Source organism: Geotrypetes seraphini, chromosome 15 (genome assembly GCF_902459505.1).
Source record: "Geotrypetes seraphini chromosome 15, aGeoSer1.1, whole genome shotgun sequence".
Classification (NCBI taxonomy): domain Eukaryota; kingdom Metazoa; phylum Chordata; class Amphibia; order Gymnophiona; family Dermophiidae; genus Geotrypetes; species Geotrypetes seraphini.
This window is the reverse complement of record NC_047098.1, coordinates 54,191,751-54,210,512: the sequence shown is the minus strand read 5'-3', so window position 1 is coordinate 54,210,512 and position 18,762 is coordinate 54,191,751. Positions and strand designations below refer to the sequence as shown.

The following is an 18,762-nucleotide window of genomic DNA, read 5'->3' as shown; positions in this document are numbered from 1 at the left end:
ACTTTTCCCCTAAATGTTGTATTCCGTTTATGGTCGGACTGTATCCAACAAATCCAAGCTTCACAGCAAAAGTCTTCTTTCCGACAAATCATGGTCTTCAAATGCTCAGGTGAAGCATGCTCAGAGGACAAGCAGGACACTGATTCTTACATTTTAGTTCAGGTCGATTGGTTCTAGTTGGACTCGCCATGTATATGTATTTTTTAAATTTATACACCACTTTGACTTTATCAAATAAACCTAGGGGGCATATGGAGAAGGTGTAAGGGGTCAAACTCAGGAATAACCTGAGGAAATACTACTTCATGGAAAGGGTGGTGCATTCATGGAATGTCCTCCCAATGCAGGTGGTGGAGATGGAGATTGTATCAGAATTTAAGCAAGCTTGTAACAAGAGCATAGGATCTCAAACAGAGAGGAAGGTATAGCAGATGGGATGGATAGGCCATATGGTCTTTTTCTGCCTTAGTTTTTTCTCTTTCTATGAAAAACGGAATGGAAAATTTTAAAAACCCACCTAGGAATATGTATGTATCTACTATAATAAAACCCTAAGCGCGCATGCGCACTCTTACCGGCATGTTCCGAAATCCGTAGGTCTGTGGCCGGCAAAAGTGCACATGCACACTTACTACGGCACCACACAACAGCCCGACACAACTTACTACGGCCCCACACGCTTACAACCTGACAACCCGTGCCACTTGCCGGCAGAGAAATTTTAAAACGTGGCCCTCCCTGCTTTCCAGCAATTTTGTCTAAGTAGTTTGCCGACGTCATCGCCCCCGTCCCCCCACCCCCAGTGCATCCCTCCCCGGCGCACACGAACCCCCATTGACCCTGCCACCGCGAGACGCACAAACCTCCTGGCTCCAGCAGCAGCCGCATCACACTAAAGATGCTGCTTCGCGGCCTTCCTATGCTCTGATTTCCTCTGCCGCATCTCTGATGACATCATCAGAGACGCGGCAGAGGAAATCAGAGCATGGGAAGGCCGCGAAGCAACGTCTTTAGTGTGATGCAGCCGCTGCTGGAGCCGGGAGGTTTGACAGTCGTCTCGCGGTGGGGTCGGCTGCACGGCGGCAATAGTGACGGGGGGAGGGTTCTACTGCACAGGGGGATGGCAGGCTGGCTTCAGTGGGTGGGGGTGGGACAAAGTATGGAAGGCAGTGAGGGGGAGCAGGGAAGAGGTGCTGCTGGACCGGGGGAGCAGGGAAGAAGGACAGGGGGAGCAGGGAAGAGCTGCTGCTGCACAGGGAAATGGAGGGGGAGGGTATACTTCTGCTGCCACTGCATAGGGAAGTGGGGTGGGGAGGAAAATGCTGCTGGTGAGAAAAGGGGGCTGGGGCTGAAAGGGAAAAGATGGGAGAAGGGGGCTGGGGGCTAAAAATGGGTTTGGAGCTGGAGCTGGAGCTGGGGCTGAAAATAGGGGACATGTGAGGGAAGGAGGCCTTACTAGCACCCTTTAATGTAACGGACTTAAACACTAGTTAATATATAAGTATGTGTAAATATTGTATATCTATCTATAACAGAGGTAGGCAACCATGGTCTTTGAGGGCTGCAACCCAGTGAATTTGCATGAGATTTATTTGAATACAATAGAGGCATGCAGATAGATCAAGTGGCTTAGTAAGTGGGGAGGGGGTGATCCACCCTAGGCGCTGTCTTGGTGGGGGCCCCAGCACCCATCCTCCTATCTGCCCACACCCCTTCCCTTGTACCTATTTAACATTTGTAGTGCGAGCAGCTACCCCCAACCTGCTGCTCGCGCCAGCAACAGCTCTTCTTCTGACATCACTTCTGGACCCGCGTCTAGGAAGTGACTTCAGAAGAAGAGCTGATGAGAGCAGCAGGTTGGAGTGAAGGCTTGTGCCGGGAACGTTAAAGAGGTATGGGGGTAGGGAAGGGGTGCATGCATGCGGCAGGGAAGGGGCGGATTGGGTGGGGGTGGAAGAGAAAGCAGGGGAGGGGCGCCATCACCCTCGCTATGCCACTGGATGGATTTCATGCATATTTACCAAGGACTGAGGTTGCCAACCCCTGTTCTATAATGACCAGGTGAAAGCACTAGTGTAGCATAAGAAATGACATAGAGCACCTTGCTTTATTGGTGTACAGGTCAATATATATACACCCATAGAACTCGGCTGATCTTTTTATAATTATTTATAATTATTTCCTCAGGCAGCCATCTCCAATCCAAGGCTTCTGGATCCTCTCGGATGTTTCTTTAGGAACCACAATGATTTGTATTACCAGCAACTATGAATGTATAACAAGACCCCTCCTGTAAGTACAGTACTTCAGGTTTTGAAAGGATGCAAATGGGTGGACCGGTGCAAAAGTGAAGCTTATTTAAAGTGCATAAAACTCATTAGGGTTTAGATTTATATAGAAATTAGATTGAGAGCCAGAAAGGAAGCCCAAGTCATGTGGCAGAAAAATAGAGAAAATAAAAAAAACACCTTCACAAATGCAGAGCCTTTTTACAAAATATATGTAACACCAGCTAAAGATACAAATGTATGTGACAATAGTACAGAAGATTGGTGATTTTTCTTAACTGCTTACCTCTGTATTATATATCAAAAGTATATGTAGTCTATTTGCACACGGCAGGCAATTTTTATAAACTTATAGGTATATAAACATGTATGTTATGTCATTTGCCACATACATGTTGAATTTTAATAAATGTGCATGCCAGGTATGTCACAGTGAAAAAAGATTTTACCTTTTCTCCTGCTTTTCTTTCATACTTTGATTTTGTTTCACAATTAGTGTTAAAAAAATATAATGTGTGCAAATCAACTTTGTGCATTAATTTTTGTGCTCACTATAGGGCTCATTTTCAAAGCAAGCTCCTGATTGGTAAGGCCCTATTTAGTGCAGGAAGAGGCGGTCGGAGCATACAGCGAGTGATTTCCTGCACTCGCCGGCACTCCGGCTGCTCTCTCCTGCCTCTCCCGCTGTCCTCTCCGGTTTCCCCCATTGAAAAACCGTATTCACGGTTTTTCATGGTTCGTGGGGGTTCCTAGAATGGAATCCCCGCAGATATCGGGGGAGTACTGTATTGAATTTGGAAAGTGGGGCAGTATGACAGACTTGCAACAGAGAACAGAGGAGAACCAAATAGTTGCATCTTCAATTTTATTGGGAAGTGCAGCAAGGCATTACAACAAAGACCTGACACAGGACTGTGTTTTGACAATTGAAGTCTGCATCAGGGGTCACCAAATCTAAATACAAATAACAAGAACTAAATAAAAATTATAACAAATATATGTATAAATTATAATAAATATAATGTATTAAAAAAGAATATATTTTACAGTGCTGGGTAGTAACTAATTACAGTAATGCTAGTTACATTTGAGGTAACTATCAATATAAGTAGTTTTTTTTTTATAAGATTGACAAAATTAAGTAACTATTCACAATTTGCAAGTTACTTATGTGTTATTGTTTACATAGCATGTAGAACAATTAACAAATTTCCATTCGTGCTATTTTATTAATTAAGCCTCCAACTCAACTTGTTTCTCTTACCTCACCACAGTGCATTACAGTAACTACCTTTATGTGGTGGCAGCTAGCCAAACGGGCTCTAACTGAACTGAAAGAATTGCTTCATAAAGGTGACTGTTTTTGCATATTTAAAGAGACTTAACTTGCAAACTCATTTGCTTGTACTGTTATTAGTAATAAAAAGGGTCTCTGAAGTGGCTAAGAGGCCCTAAACACTTGGGAGAGAACCCCAGAAGGGGAGGAAGCCTCCAAGAAGAAATACTGTGGATATGTCATCCTCACACATGTGAACATGCCAATGCTGCAGACTTTTGCTCCAATATGCTGATCTCGATCCAGTGTACGGTAACTCAAAAAAAAAAAAAAAAATAAAAAAGCTTCTGTTGTAGGAGGTTCATATGCCAGCTGTTGTGCAGACTACAGTCACAAGTGACAGCTTATTCTGGTCATCTGTCATCTTACAATACTGGCCTTCAATGTGTCCAGTAAGAGCCTTGCGAGTTAATACAGTTTTGCCTGGTTGAATGAGTTCTGGTGACTCAACCACTGAGAAGGCTTACATGATCCCAATAACAAACTTTGTGATGACCCTTTTCTGTGACACAATGATGCCCTAGTTGCTGCTCAATGAAGCAGCCAAAGTTTTCTTTCTTTGGCAGGGATTCTGATGCATCTGACAAACAACAGCTTGCTAATCGCTTCAACAAAGGCAGCTTATAATGTGCAGCCGGGTGAATGTTTTGCTGTAGTACTGATTGCACAAGATGCTTTTCCAGTCCAGTCTTTGTCACTGCCTCCTTTTTATCTCAGGATCTGAGAATATCTTATGCTTTTGACCTGATTGCATCCACTTTCAAGAAGATCCACTTCAAATTTCGTATGCTTTTGACCTGATTGCATCCACTTTCAAGAAGATCCACTTCAAATTTCGTATCATTGACAAAGTTCTCTGCGCAGTTACAACGGATCAAACTTTAAGTCATTCAAGGCATTCTCAGAGACAGAAACAACGGTTGTAGAACCAACACATGTTGGGCTCTCACAAATTGATAACAGAGATATGACCTTCACAAACACTGTAGACATCCTAGACAACCAAACAAATGCAGAAGCAACTGAGTAAAAGAAATTTAGCTCAAAAACTCCCCACTGTTTGGCTAAGGGTCACTATAAGACAAAAGAAAAGGTCTCTGGCGAGTCTTTAATTAAGCTCAACCACCTCCACCCACATCATTGGCATAAAAAAACTTTCATTGAAAGTGACAAATCGTCACACAATAAGTTATAGGACTAAGATTCTATGCAACTCAAGCGTGCTATGCTAAAACTTTCATATTATTTTTCAATCTTATATAGTCCTTTATTTTTAAAACGGACGTTTCACCCTTTTTCAGAGCAAACTAGGACTTGCAAAGACACATCAGGCAGCTTTAATTGTTGTCTCTTGATCTCGTCGTCGTCCCAGTACTGCATAAGGGTGCTTCCCAAGCAACAGAGTATGCACTGCCATCTCACTATCATTGTAGTACCCACATAATGAACTTGATTGCTGTGTCTGATTCAGAAGGGGGTCAATGAAGATGCAAATTACAAGAAGGTAAGCTGTAGAAGCTTGGCGAAATGCAATGCCCTCTGGAACAAATGCAGTAAAAGTTCACAGGCAGCTGAAATAGTGTACAAAACTTCAGAAACCACACTTGCTGTACCAAATATTACTAGATGGAATTCATTCTATTATGCTGTTGGTAAAGTGTATTCTGTTATGGAGAAGAAGTCTGAAACTGCTCAGTGACATCTGTGAGAAGCTTTACCTAACAGCTCTCTGCTCAAATGAAATAAAGTGATGAAACCAATTTCTATGGTACTGGACACACTGCAGGCTGAAGAACAGTGTTTCATGGGAGTTCTTCTGCCAACAATTTCTTCCCTCCCTGTACATCTTACCTCCCATCAGGCCTTTGCTCATGTTTGCCAGCCCACTTGTTGATGTTCTAATGAATGGAATCATTAAGCGCTTTGGTCCACTTGAAGCGAAGGATGATTTGATAGTAGCAACTGTTTTTCACATCCACAATTCAAGCTGTGCTAGATCCAGTCAGATACTGCCAGAGTTCGTGCCAAGTAACTTGCTGATGCAAGCAATGCAGGCTCAGACTGATACTGCAAACACATCTCCTAATGCAGCACCAACTTCCAGTGAAGACACCAGCTGCTTCTGTTTCTATGAATCAAATAAAGGGGGCAATGCTGTGCAGTCAGAACTAGACCTCTTCTTGAATGATGCTGCACGTGATATATCCAGTCTCCAGTGCTATCCAACTGTGAAAGAAGTGTGTGTTCTGAAGAATGCAAGCCTTCCCTCAAGCGCACTAGTGGAGAGACTCTGCAACATCGGTGGACAGATTCTTACACCACACGGGAACAGTTTTAACCAATGAGCATTTTGAAATGCTTTTAATGCTCAGAGCCAATAAGAAACTCATTTAAAAATAAAGTACTCATTGTAATGTTCATATAGTTATAATTAATAAACAAAGTATTAACCACCTAGTTTTTAATTTTTTTAGTAACTAATAAAGTAACTATTTACATTTAATGAAGAGTAATTGAAATCAGTAACTAGTTACTTTTTATCCCATGTAACTAGTAACTAACTAGCATGGCACTGTATCATGATAAAGAATAAATACAAAGTAATTAGCAAGTAAAAGGTGTGCCACAAACAAATAAAATATATTAATATAGTTATTATACACAGTCAGGTCTCTGATGCCTTGCTGAGCTTTCCAATAAAATTGAAAATTCAGCTGTTTGGTTCTCTTCTGTTCTCTGTTGCAAGTTCGTAGTCCTGCCCCACTTTCCCAGTTCTGTGACTGTTTTCATGGTGGTATCCAGCCAATATTTTAAATTATGTTTTTGTAATAGAGTTATGACACATGCCATGTGCCCAATGTGTTTCTGTGCTGAAAAATGTTTTAGGGCCAAAACCTTTCATGTTTCATATATGTTGTAGTATTTCAGGGTAATGATGTTCAGCAGTACTAATGTGATCTTGCTATTAGGCAGTTTTCTCTGTAACAACACCATTTGAATGGTCCATTCCATTCCATCTCATCCCAAGAATCAGTCTAGACTTGAGGGTTATGTCCAGCAGATGGAGATAGAGAGTATTGCAGAGCTCTGCCTTAAAGGCTATTGTGCAGTTGCTCAAGTCAGTATTCTATACTGTAAATTCCTGAACTGCTGTTTCTTGGTTCAACTGAGGTGGGGAGGGGAGAGGGAGGGTTGGTTGGTGTAAGACTGTACTGCTAAAGCATTTTGTGGGTGCCATCTATCAGGATCTGCTGCTCCAACCGGTCATATTACTTTGTCTCAGCTGCCAGTACTGCATAAGGGTGCCTGCCAGCTGACAGGAGTGGAGGAGTTGCCTAAAGGTTGGGCAGTGAACATATAATCTTATACAAATGAATGGCAAGTCCTTTAGAGTTGATACATTGTTGCCACAAGGTCTCCAGCTCAGTATAAGCTCAAATCATTTCTATTGATGAGATTTCTTGGTCAACGATGTGGTTGTCTCAGCACACTTTTTTGGAGTGTTATTGTTTAGATGTGGCTCCATGAACAGAGGTTTCCTTTGATAGTTCAGTGCTTTCAGCGGGGGTTTCTGTGTACTGCCCAACTTGAGGATTGCTTTTATACTTCCCACAAATCTTGGCTGATCCTTGGGATATAATGGAAGGAAAAATTAGTTCTTACCTGTTAATTTTCTTTTCTTTATTCCCAAAGGATCAGTCCAGAACCCGCCCTTCTCAGTATGTTGCTGCTGTTGCTCAGTTTTTGGGTTCATAGGCATTGTATCAATACTCATTTTAAATTTAATCTGTTTCTTTTTCTTTATTGAGATCGTTAACCTACTTTAATAAGGAAGCAGGAGTTACAAACTTTCTCATGACTTCACTGCTTGGATATTACGTAAAATACTGGCTGGGAGCAGCTACACAGTAGCCTTTAAAACAGAGCTTTATTATATTCTCTTCACTTGGTGGTAGACAGGCATAACACACAAGTATGAACTGATCTTTTGGGATAAAGGAAAGAAAATTAGCAGGTAAGGACTAATTTTTTCCTTTTTGCTGTCTGAAATCAGAGCACTTGCTTTTTTTCATTGTTTTATAAACCTGGCTGATCTTTTTACAGCACAGAGTGTATCAAATTTTACAAAAGACTAGTGTTTAAGCCTGTTACATTAACGGGTGCTAGAATATATGTCTTTCTTTCTCTCTCCCTGCCTCTTTCTTCCTTTCTTTCTTTCTGTCTCTCTCCCTCCCGCTGTCTAACTTTCTTTCTTTCTATCGCTTTCCCTCCTGCTGTCTGTCTCTCTCCCTGCCTCTTGTCTGTCTGTCTTTCAGTCTGTCTGTCTGTCTTTCTTTCTGTCTGTCTTTCTCCCTGGCCCCCTTTGTCTGTCTTTCTTGCTTTCTGTCTCTCTCCCTGCCCGCTGTCTTTCTGTGTGTCTGCCTTTCGTTCTCGTGCGCTGCCTGCCTGTCTTTCTGTCTCTGTGGCCTCCTGCCTGCCTTTCTTTCTGTCTCTCTCCGTGGCCCCTTCTGTCTTCCTCCCAAAGGAAACCAAGATTCCTCCCTGCCCCCCAGCACACCCTTCCCCCCAAAGCAAAGCAAATTTGCTCCATGGCCCCCTTTCTCTCTCTCTCTGCCCCCCCCCCCCCACTTCCCTGTGCAGCAGCAGCAGCAGCATTTCCCTCCCACCCTTCCCTGTGCATCAGTAGCATTTCCCTCCTCCCCCACTTCCCTGTACAGCAGCAGCATTCCCTCCCCTTCCACTTCCCTGTGCAGCAGTAGCATTTCCCTCCCCATCACTTCCCTGTGCAGCAGTAGTTTTTCTCTTTGTCGTTTCTGGCCGGCTCCCTTGCTGAAGTTATTTTTGAGTTCAAAGTCGCTACCGCAACTCCTCTCACGATCCGCGCCTGCATTGGAAGCCTTCTCTCTGATATGACATTAGAGAGGCTTCCGACGCAGGTGTGGCTCGTGAGAGGAGCCGCAGCGGTGGCTTTAAACTCAAATATAACTTAGGCAAGGGACTGAAGAATAACTTCAGTAAGGGAGCCGTCCAGATCGCGAGCCGCAGAATAGTGCCTGGGGGGCCGCGAGTTTGAGATCGCTATGTTAGATGGAGTGAAGCTGGGAAGGGGGAATCACCACCTTCATGCATCCATGCTTAAGGTACCTCCGCATGTGCAGTAGAAGGAGCCAGCGTCGTCAAGGGAGGGCACTGGGGAAATCACCGCTGGCTCCTTCTACTGCACATGTGTGGCACGGAAGCACGGATCTAGGACACAGGGATCACGAAGATTGAAGTGCGCATGCGCACTAAGGGTTTTATTATAGCGGATATGTTCATTTAACAGCAGCAAACTATTTTAAACATTGTTACAAAGGTTTTCTAGGACAACATAGTGTTTACCTGTTTTGGCAGTTTGTAATATGAATTTTTTTTTTTTTTTTTTGTGGTGATACTTGTATCTGTAGAACTATGATTCGTCCTGCATCTCCACCGCTTCTTTGCTCCCAACAGATAGACGGTAGCATCACAGCATCCCCGCTGAGGATCCTGGCTGAATCTCAGGATTCCTTTGAAAAACACATTCGCAGCATTCTGAGTCGCAGCTCAGCCAATCCTGTACTCCTGAAGTAAGTGCAGTTTTTCTATTGCTTGTTAGTTTAGTTAGAAAATGTACTATACCATTACATCCTAAAACAGGATAATAAGGCAGTTTACAACAATAACTATTTGTGTAAGAAAAAAAATGCCACATGAAAATGAGAGTGGGATTATACATGAATGCCAAGTTTATTTATGATGAAGTAGCATGGTCCAGCTGGATTCTGCCATTTTGTATTATGAGATTTAGGGAGGTGGTAGTGCAGTTAATTTTGGATGTATAGTCACATGCATCTACATAGTGCCTTTTGTCCATGCAGGATTCCAGGATGCTAGCAAAGGTTTAAAATTTCAAGTTTTAGAAGTATGTTTTGTATTACAGATCAGACAACCTTTCAGAGGAGTAGCCATGTTAGTCTGTATCTGCAAAAACAAAACAGCTGGTGGCATCTTACAGATTTATTGCTGCAGAAGCTTTTGAGAACAAGAGTCCAGTACCCCACCTCTGCCCAAAAAAACATTTGTCCTTGAAACATAAGAATAGCCTTACTGGGTCAGACCAATGGTCCATCTAACCCAGTATTCTTTATTCGCGGAGGCCAATCCAAGTCACCAGTACCTGGCAAAATCCCAAATAGTAGCAGCATTCCATGCCACTGATCCATGGCAAGCAGTGGCTTCTCCCATGTCTGTCTCAACAATGGCTTCTCCCATGTCTGTCTCAAAAGCAGACTATGGACTTTTCCTCCAAGAATTTGTCCAAACATTTTTTTAAACTAGCTACATTAACTGCTCTTACCACATTCTCTGGCAATGCGTTCCAGAGCTTAATTATTTTCTGAATGAAAAAATATTTCCTTCTATTGGTTTTAAAAGTATTACTCTGTAACTTCGAGCATCCCCTAGTCTTTGTAAATCTTGATGCAGTAAAAAAAATCAATCCACTTATACCTGTTCTACACCACTCAGGATTTTGTAGACTTCAATCATATCTCCCCTCAGCTGTCTCTTTTCCAAGCTGAAGAGCCCTAACCTCTCTAGTCTTTCCGCATACGAGAGGAGTTCTATCTCCTTTATCATCTTGGTCGCTCTTCTTTGAACTTTTTTTAGTGCCGCACAGGTAATTGCACAAGCAGGATGTCTGTTGGGTCCTTTGCTCATATGTTTGGCGGACCAGGAGTTCCAGAAATTGGATCGTCTTTTAGTCTTCTTAGCAGGTTCTCATAAGGGGAAGGTGCTTCCAAGGCTACCATTGCGCGCTGGATCAAGGATACTATTGCTTTGGCATACCTTCTTCAGAAGAAGCCTGTTCTGGAATTTCTCAAGGCTCATACCACTCAGGGGCAGACAGCTTCTTGGACTGAGTCTTCTCTTGTGCCTCCAGTGGATATCTGTAAAGCTACGGTTTGGTCTTCTCTCCATTCCTTTGTGCGTCACTACCGTGTGAATGTTCAGATGCGTTGGGATGTGGTGTTCAGTGAGCATGTTCTTGTGACGGCTCTTCGGGGGTCCCATCCATGATGGGTTCTGCTTTGGTATCATCAGTAAGCTGTGCCGGTCTGGAGAGACGAAGAAGAAGAAATTAGGTTCTTACCTGCTATTTTCCTTTCTTTTAGTCTCACCAGACTGCCCCCCACCCTGTAGTCTGTCTCTTGTTCTTTCGGAATTCATGTAAAGAGTGTGTTTTGTTTCTGCGGGATCTCGTGTTTTTAGTAGGGTAGGGGGGATTAAAAGAACAGCGGCCTTTGGCTCAGCTGGCATAGCTGGCGAGCTGTGGAGACATTTGCTGAAGGTATTTCTCCTATGCAATTTCCAAGAGTATGGCTCTATTTAGTAGTTACTCCTGTTTAGGCAAATGGCTGGAAAACAGACAGCAAAGGGTAAGCATAAATGGAAAATTCTCGGACTGGGAGAAAGTGACAAGCGGTGTTCCCCAGGGCTCGGTTCTTGGGCCCATCTTATTCAATATCTTCATAAATGACCTGGAAGAAGAAACTACAAGTAATATAATCAAGTTTGCAGATGATACAAAACTATGCTGGGCAGTTGGGTCTCAAAAAGACAGTGAGGAACTTCAGAGAGACTTGAACCTGCTAGAGAAATGGGCAGAAAAGTGGCAGATGAACTTTAATATAGATAAATGCAAAGTGATGCACCTGGGTAGGAAAAACAAAGAATCTGCATAAAAAATGTTAGGTGTAACATTGGGCAAGAGCAAACAAGAGAGGGACCTTGGAGTACTGATAGGACCCTGAAGCCCTCGGTTCAATGCGCAGCAGCGGCAAAGAAAGCGAACAGGATGCTGGGCATGATAAAGAAGGGAATCACGAGTAGATCGGCAGACGTCATCATGCCACTTTATAGAGCAATGGTCAGACCACACTTGGAATACTGTATCCAACACTGGTCTCCCTACCTAAGGAAGGATATAACCCTGCTGGAGAGGGTGCAGAGGCGAGCCACGAAACTAATAAAAGGTGTGGAGAATTTGAGCTACAAAGAACGCCTCGAAAAATTGGGATTGTTCACCCTCCAGAAGAGAAGGCTGCGAGGGGATATGATAGAGACTTTTAAAATACTGAAAGGTTTCGACAAAATTGAGCAAGATACATCGGTATTCACATTGTCAAATGTGACTCGGACACGAGGTCATGGACTGAAACTGAGGGGAAACAGGTTCAGGACAAATATTTGGAAGTTCTTTTTCACACAGCGAGTAGTGGGCACTTGGAATGCTCTCCCGGAGGAGGTTGTGGCGGAGACCACCATTCTGGGATTCAAGGGCAAGTTGGATGCACACCTTCTTGCAAATCACGTTGCAGGATACGTGTCTTCAACAGGCAACACCTAGTTTGGCTGCCGCGTGTGCGGGTCGCCGGACTAGATGGACCCAATGGTCTGATCCGGTGAAGGCATTTCTTATGTTCTTATGTTCTTGTACTGTTATGATTAGCACTTCTTAGTTTATTAGTCCTGCTTGGCTATTCGGCAGACTGAGTGTATTAGGGACTGCACAGCTACTTGTACTACAGCCAAAAGTTTGGCTCAGTCTCCACCTGCGGGTCATGATGAGCTATTACCCATCAGTGAGCTGTGTCAGTCTGGAGGGACTAAAAGAAAGAAAATTAGCAGGTAAGAACCAAATTTTTCCCTTTTAGCTACTATTAGTTGGCTGCTATGTATAACATTTGTGTACCATTTGTATTTTCCAGGCATTACTGGTCAGACTAAAGAAGTAGAAGTCACGGTCCCGCTAGGGACAAGCGATCACAACATGATGAACTTTAATCTCGACATTGGGAAGGGGAAACATATCAAAACCTTAACCACGACCCTCAACTTTAAGAAAGGAAGATATGATAGCATGAGAGCCATGGTAAGAAAACGGCTCAAGAAAAGAATGTACACAATTAAAATGGTGGACCAAGCATGGTCCCTACTGAAAAATACTATCACGGAAGCACAAAATCTCTACATTCTGCAGATATCCAAAGGACGGAAAAATAAAAACAAAGGAGAACCAGCATGGCTTACTAAAGAGGTGAAGGATGACTTAATGCCGTAAGAGAAAAGAAGAACTCCTTTAAAAAATGGAAACGTGAAAGAACAACCGAAGCTTGGAACAGCCACAAAGACAATCAGAAGAAATGTCACAAGGCGGTGAGGGATGCTAAAAAGGTCTATGAGGAGAAAATAGCGCAAGAGGTCAAAAACTTCAAGCCCTTTTTTAGATACGTAAAAGGGGAAAAACCTGCAAAAGAGGCAGTGGGTCCGCTGGACGACCAGGAAAGAAAAGGGTACATCAAAGAAGACAAACCAATTGCAGACAGACTAAACTCCTTCTTTGCGTCTGTCTTTATGAAGGAAGACATTACATCAATACCTGAAACAGTGAAAGTATTCAAGGGAGAAATAGAGGACAGCCTCACCACAGTAGAAGTGGATTTGGACCAGATATACTACCAGATCGACAAACTTAAAAGTGACAAATCCCCTGGACCGGATGGAATTCACCCGAGAGTATTAAAGAAACTGAAGGTAGAAATCAGAGAACTACTGCAAAACCTTGCTAACCTGTCAATTAGAACTGGACAGATACCGGAAGACTGGAAGATAGCGAACGTCACCCCAATTTTCAAAAAAGGATCAAGAGGAGAACCGGGCAACTACAGACCGATGAGTCTTACGTCTGTCCCTGGAAAGATGGTTGAAGCACTGATTAAAGATAGCATAGTCCCACACTTGGATACACACGACCTGATGGGAGCCAGTCAACATGGTTTCAGGAAAGGGAAGTCATGCTTGACGAATTTACTACAATTCTTTGAAACAGTAAACAAGCAAATCGATAACGGGGAACCAGTGGACATAATATACTTGGACTTCCAGAAAGCGTTCGACAAAGTTCCACACGAAAGACTTATCAGGAAATTGCAAAGCCACGGAATAGAGGGAGACATACTAAGGTGGATAGGCAAATGGCTGGAAAACAAAATGCAGAGGGTGGGTATAAATGAGAAGCTTTCAACTGGGAGAAAGTGACTAGTGGTGTGCCCCAGGGCTCGGTTCTTGGGCCCATCTTATTTAATATTTTCATCAACGACCTAGAAGAAGGAACGTCCAGTGAAATCATCAAGTTTTCAGATGAAACGAAGTTATGTCGGGCAATCAGATCACAAAAGGACAGCGAGGAATTACAGAGAGATTTGAGCCAGTTAGAGAGATGGGCAGAGAAATGGCAGATGAAGTTTAATGTGGAAAAATGCAAGGTAATGCATTTGGGCAGAAAGAACAAGGAGCACGAATATAGCATGTCAGGTGTAACCCTGGGTAAGAGTGAACAAGAAAAGGATCTGAGATACTGATAGATAGGACCCTGAAACTGTCAGCACTATGTGTGGCGGCGGCAAAGAAAGCAAATAGAATGTTGGGCATGACCCTGAAACTGTCAGCACTATGTGTGGCGGCGGCAAAGAAAGCAAATAGAATGTTGGGCATGATAAAGAAGGGAATCACAAGTAGATCGGAGAGGGTCATAATGCCGCTTTATAGAGCAATGGTCAGACCACACTTGGAATACTTTGTCCAACACTGGTCTCCCTACCTAAAGAAGGATATAAAACTGCTGGAGAAGGTGCAGAGGCGAGAAACGAAGCTGGTAAAAGATATGGAGATCTTGAACTACAAAAAACGACTTAGAAAACTGGGACTGTTCTCCCTTGAGAAGAGGAGACTGTGAGGGGATCTGATTGAGACTTTTAAAATAATAAAAGGAATTGACAAGATAGAGCAGGATAAAAAGTTATTTACGATGTCAAATGTGACTAGGACAAGAGGTCATGGACTGAAACTGAGGGGGGACAAGCCCAGGATAAATGCCAGGAAGTTCTACTTCACACAGCGAGTGGTGGACACCTGGAATGCTCTCCCGGTGGAGATTGCTGCGAAATCCACCGTTCTAGGATTTAAGGGCAAGTTAGATGCACATCTCCTCGAAAGATGCATAGAAGGATACGGGTGACTAAGTTTTCGCCAGGTTACACCTGGTTGGGCCTCCGCGTGAGCGGATCAGCGGACTTGATGGACCTATAGTCTGATCCAGAGATGGCAGTTCTTATGTATTAAAATAGTTTTCTTTATCAACCTTGCTAGACCGGTACAGCTTCAGCTTACTGATGGGCTATATCTCATCATGATGAGCAGATGGAGACTTTGGAATAGTACTTAATAGCTGAATCTCCCTAATTACCTCCGTCTTCTCTCTGTCTCCAGCAGGTGTGAATGAGTTGTACCCATCTCCCTTGGTTAGGGCTGTTGGAATTTGTTTAGGGCTCCAATTCCCTGTTTTTGTGCTGGACTGAGCTTGGGTGGGTCCTGTTTTGGGGTCCGTTCAACCTCGGGGGTGTCAAACCCAGCGGGTCTCGTGCTGGGTCCCTCCCCCCCTTCCCTCCACCTCCCCCAAATTTTTTTTAGAGGTGCCTCAGCAGTAAGCCTTGCCCCCAATTCAGGTAAGGCATACTGCTTTGAGAGCCAGTGGAGTCTGTTCTGTAAAAAAAAAAAAAATCCTGAGGCAGTGTCAGTCTAAAAGGTTGCTTTCCCTTTAAATTTTATTTAAATTACTGTATTTTTCTTCTAACCGGCACTTTTCTTAAGTTAGGTTGCGTATGGAGCAATGAGCACTTTAGAAGGCTACCATTGAGCGCTGGATCAAGGAGACTATTGCTTCTGCTTACCTTCTTCAGAAAAAGCCTGTTCCGGACTTTCTCAAGGCTATTTCCACTCGGGGTCAGGCAGCTTCTTGGGCGTCTTCTCTTGTGCCTCCAGTGGATATTTGTAAGACTGCAGTTTGGTCTTCTCTGCAATCCTTTGTCAGACACTACCATGTGGACGTTCAGGCAAGTCGGGATGCGGTATTCGGAGAGCATGTTCTGGTGTTGGCTCTTCAGGGGTCCCACCCATGATGGGTACTGCTTTGGTATGTCCCATAAGTAAGCTGAAGCTGTACAGGTCTGGCAGGTTGATAAAGAAGGAGAAAGTAGGTTCTTACCTGCTAATTTTATTTCTTTTAAACCTTCCAGACCAGTACAGCACCCCACCCTGTCTGTAGTCGTGTTGTTCTTGCAGGTGTTGCATGTGAAGATTTTGTTTTTTCTAAGGGTTCTAGTATTTTTCTAGGGCCAGAGAAATCAAAGAACAGCGGCTGTGGCTTAGCTGGCGAGCTGTGGGGACATTTGCTGAAGGGGCCTCTCCTTTGCATTTTCCAACAGCATTCATGTATATTAGTTGTTACTCCTGTTTGGAGTCTTGTTCTTGTTTATAATAATACTAATTTTATTTCTTGTATACCATCCTGTCATTAGTTCTAGGCGGTTCACAACAGTAGATAAATACAATCGTATACACATTTCTATGGGCAGAATTATACATCATGGTTAAAATACAACATAAACATACAAGTATTAATATCTCGATTAAAATACAACCTAATTGTAAAGAAAAATTTATAAACACGGGATGAAGGGACCTGCAAAGGAAAGTGGAAGTAGTGGGACCATTAGGTAACAGTGACCACAACATGATCCAGTTCAAATTGAAAGTAGGATTACCAAAGGGAAAGAGAGCCAATGCAACAACGTTTAACTTCAAGAAAGGGAACTATGATTACATGAGACAAATGGTGAAGAAAAAACTCAAAAACAGCTCCAAGAAAGCGCAGACTGTGGAGCAAGCCTGGTCCTTATTCAAAGACATGGTAAACGAGGCGCAAAACCTGTATATACCCAGATTTAGAAAAGGATGCAAAAAGAATCAAACGAAAGACCCGGCATGGATGACCAGTGAAGTAAAGATAGTGATAGGAGACAAGAAAAGATCATTTTGGAAGTGGAAAAGGACAAAACCGAAGAAAATTGGATAGAGCACAGGAAGCAACAAAAAGAATGTCACAGAGTGGTCAGAAAAGCAAAGAGAGAATACGAAGAGAGACTAGCCAAGGAAACACAAAATTTTAAACCAGCTGGCGAGGGAGAAGATGGGACCTCTGGATGAGGGAGACAGGAAGGGAGTGGTGAAGGAGGAAAAAGAGGTGGCTGACAGACTAAACATGTTCTTCTCATCGGTCTTTACAAGAGAAGACACATCCAATGTGCCGTAACCGGAAAATATCTTTAAGGGGGATCAAGAAGGAAAATTATCATGCATGGAGGTAAGCCTCGAAGACGTACTCAAGCAGATAGATTAAAAACTGACAAATCTCCGGGCCCAGACGGGATCCACCCGAAAATACTGAAAGAGCTCAGGGATGAAACAGCAGAGTTAATAGGCAGATTTATAATCTATCCTTGAAAACAGGAGCAATCCAGGAGGACTGGAGAATAGCAAATGTTACACCTATCTTCAAAAAAGGATCAAGAGGTGACCCAGGGAACTACAGACTGGTGAGCCTAACCTCAGTTCCGGGGAAGATGGCCGAATCATTAATCAAGGAAAGTATAAATGAGCATTTAGAAAAAAATAATCTGATGAGAACAAGCCAGCATGGTTTCTGTAAAGGAAGATCATGCCAAACGAACCTACTGCATTTCTTTGAAGGGATAAGCGAACAATTGGACAAGGGTGACCCCATAGACATCTTATATCTGGATTTCCAAAAAGCCTTCGACAAGGTACCACATGAGCGCCCACTAAGAAAACTGTGGAGCCATGGGGTGGTAGGGGACGTGCACAGATGGATCAGGAATTGGCTGGCGGACAGAAAACAGAGGGTAGGAGTAAAGGGACACTACTCTGACTGGAAAGGGGTCACAAGTGGTGTCCCACAGGGGTCAGTGTTGGGACCGCTGCTGTTCAATATATTCATAAATGACCTGGAAACGGGGACGAAATGCGAAGTTATAAAATTCGCGGACGACACAAAACTCTCCAGTAGGGTCAGAACTGTTGAGGAATGCAAAGATCTACAAAGAGACCAGAACAAACTGAGCAAGTGGGCAGAAAGATGGCAGATGAGCTTCAATGTAGAGAAATGTAAAGTCTTGCATATAGGGAAAGGGAACCCGATGTACAGCTACACGATGGGAGGGAGGGTACTGGGGTATGGCAACCTAGAAAAAGACTTAGGGGTATTGGTGGATAAAACAATGAAGCCGGCGGCGCAATGTGCAGCGGCCTCAAAGAAAGCGAACAAAATGTTGGGCATTATCTAAAAGGGTATCACTACCAGAACGAAGGAAGTTATCCTACCACTGTACCGAGCAATGGTGCGCCCGCATCTGGAGTACTGCGTCCAATACTGGTCGCCGTACCTTAAGAAGGATATGGTGATACTCGAGAGGGTCCAGAGAAGAGCGACTAGGATGATAAAAGGCATGGAAAACCTTTCGTATGCTGAAGGGCTGGAGAAGCTGAGGCTTTTTACCCTGGAAAAGCGGAGACTTAGAGGGGACATGCTAGAGACTTATAAGATCATGAAAGGCATAGAGAAGGTGAAGAGGGACAGATTCTTCAGACTAGCAGGGACAACAAAAACAAGAGGGCATTCAGAAAAATTGAAAGGAGACAGATTCAGAACAAATGCTAGGAAGTTCTTCTTCACTCAGAGGGTGGTGGACCACCTGGAATGCGCTCCCAGAAGAGGTGATAGAACAGAGTACAATATTGGGTTTCAAAAAGGGATTGGATGACTTCCTGAAGGTGAAGGGGATTGAAGGATACAGATAGAGGGTAACATTACAGGACACTAAATGAATAGGGGATACACGTTTTAGGTAAAGGCTCACTTACAGGTCATGGACCTGGGGGGTCGCCGCGGGAGTGGACTGCTGGGCACGATGGACCCCTGGTCTGACCCAGCAGAGGCAATGCTTATGTTCTTATAAAATCATTAAAAAGCTTGAAGATCAACATTCTTGATTATCAAACAGATGAGTTTTTAATAATTTAAATAGTTTGTTTTGGTTCTTAGTTTTGCTTGGCTATTCGGCAGACTGAAGTTTTAGGGAAGAGTCAGCTATTAAGTACTATTCCAAAGTTTTGTCTGTCTCCACCTGCTGATCATGA

General features: G+C 43.5%; 1 protein-coding gene across 1 annotated transcript in view; it reads left to right on the top strand.

Moving 5' to 3' along the window:
- The window catches only part of NUP88 (nucleoporin 88), a 67,884-nt gene that overhangs the window by 32,964 nt on the left and 16,158 nt on the right, over positions 1–18,762 (top strand). Inside the window, exons 10-11 of the mRNA XM_033921415.1 lie at positions 2,188–2,292; positions 9,072–9,233. Coding sequence (XP_033777306.1) covers positions 2,188–2,292; positions 9,072–9,233 — 267 coding nt within the window. The remainder of the gene's footprint in view (positions 1–2,187; positions 2,293–9,071; positions 9,234–18,762) is intronic.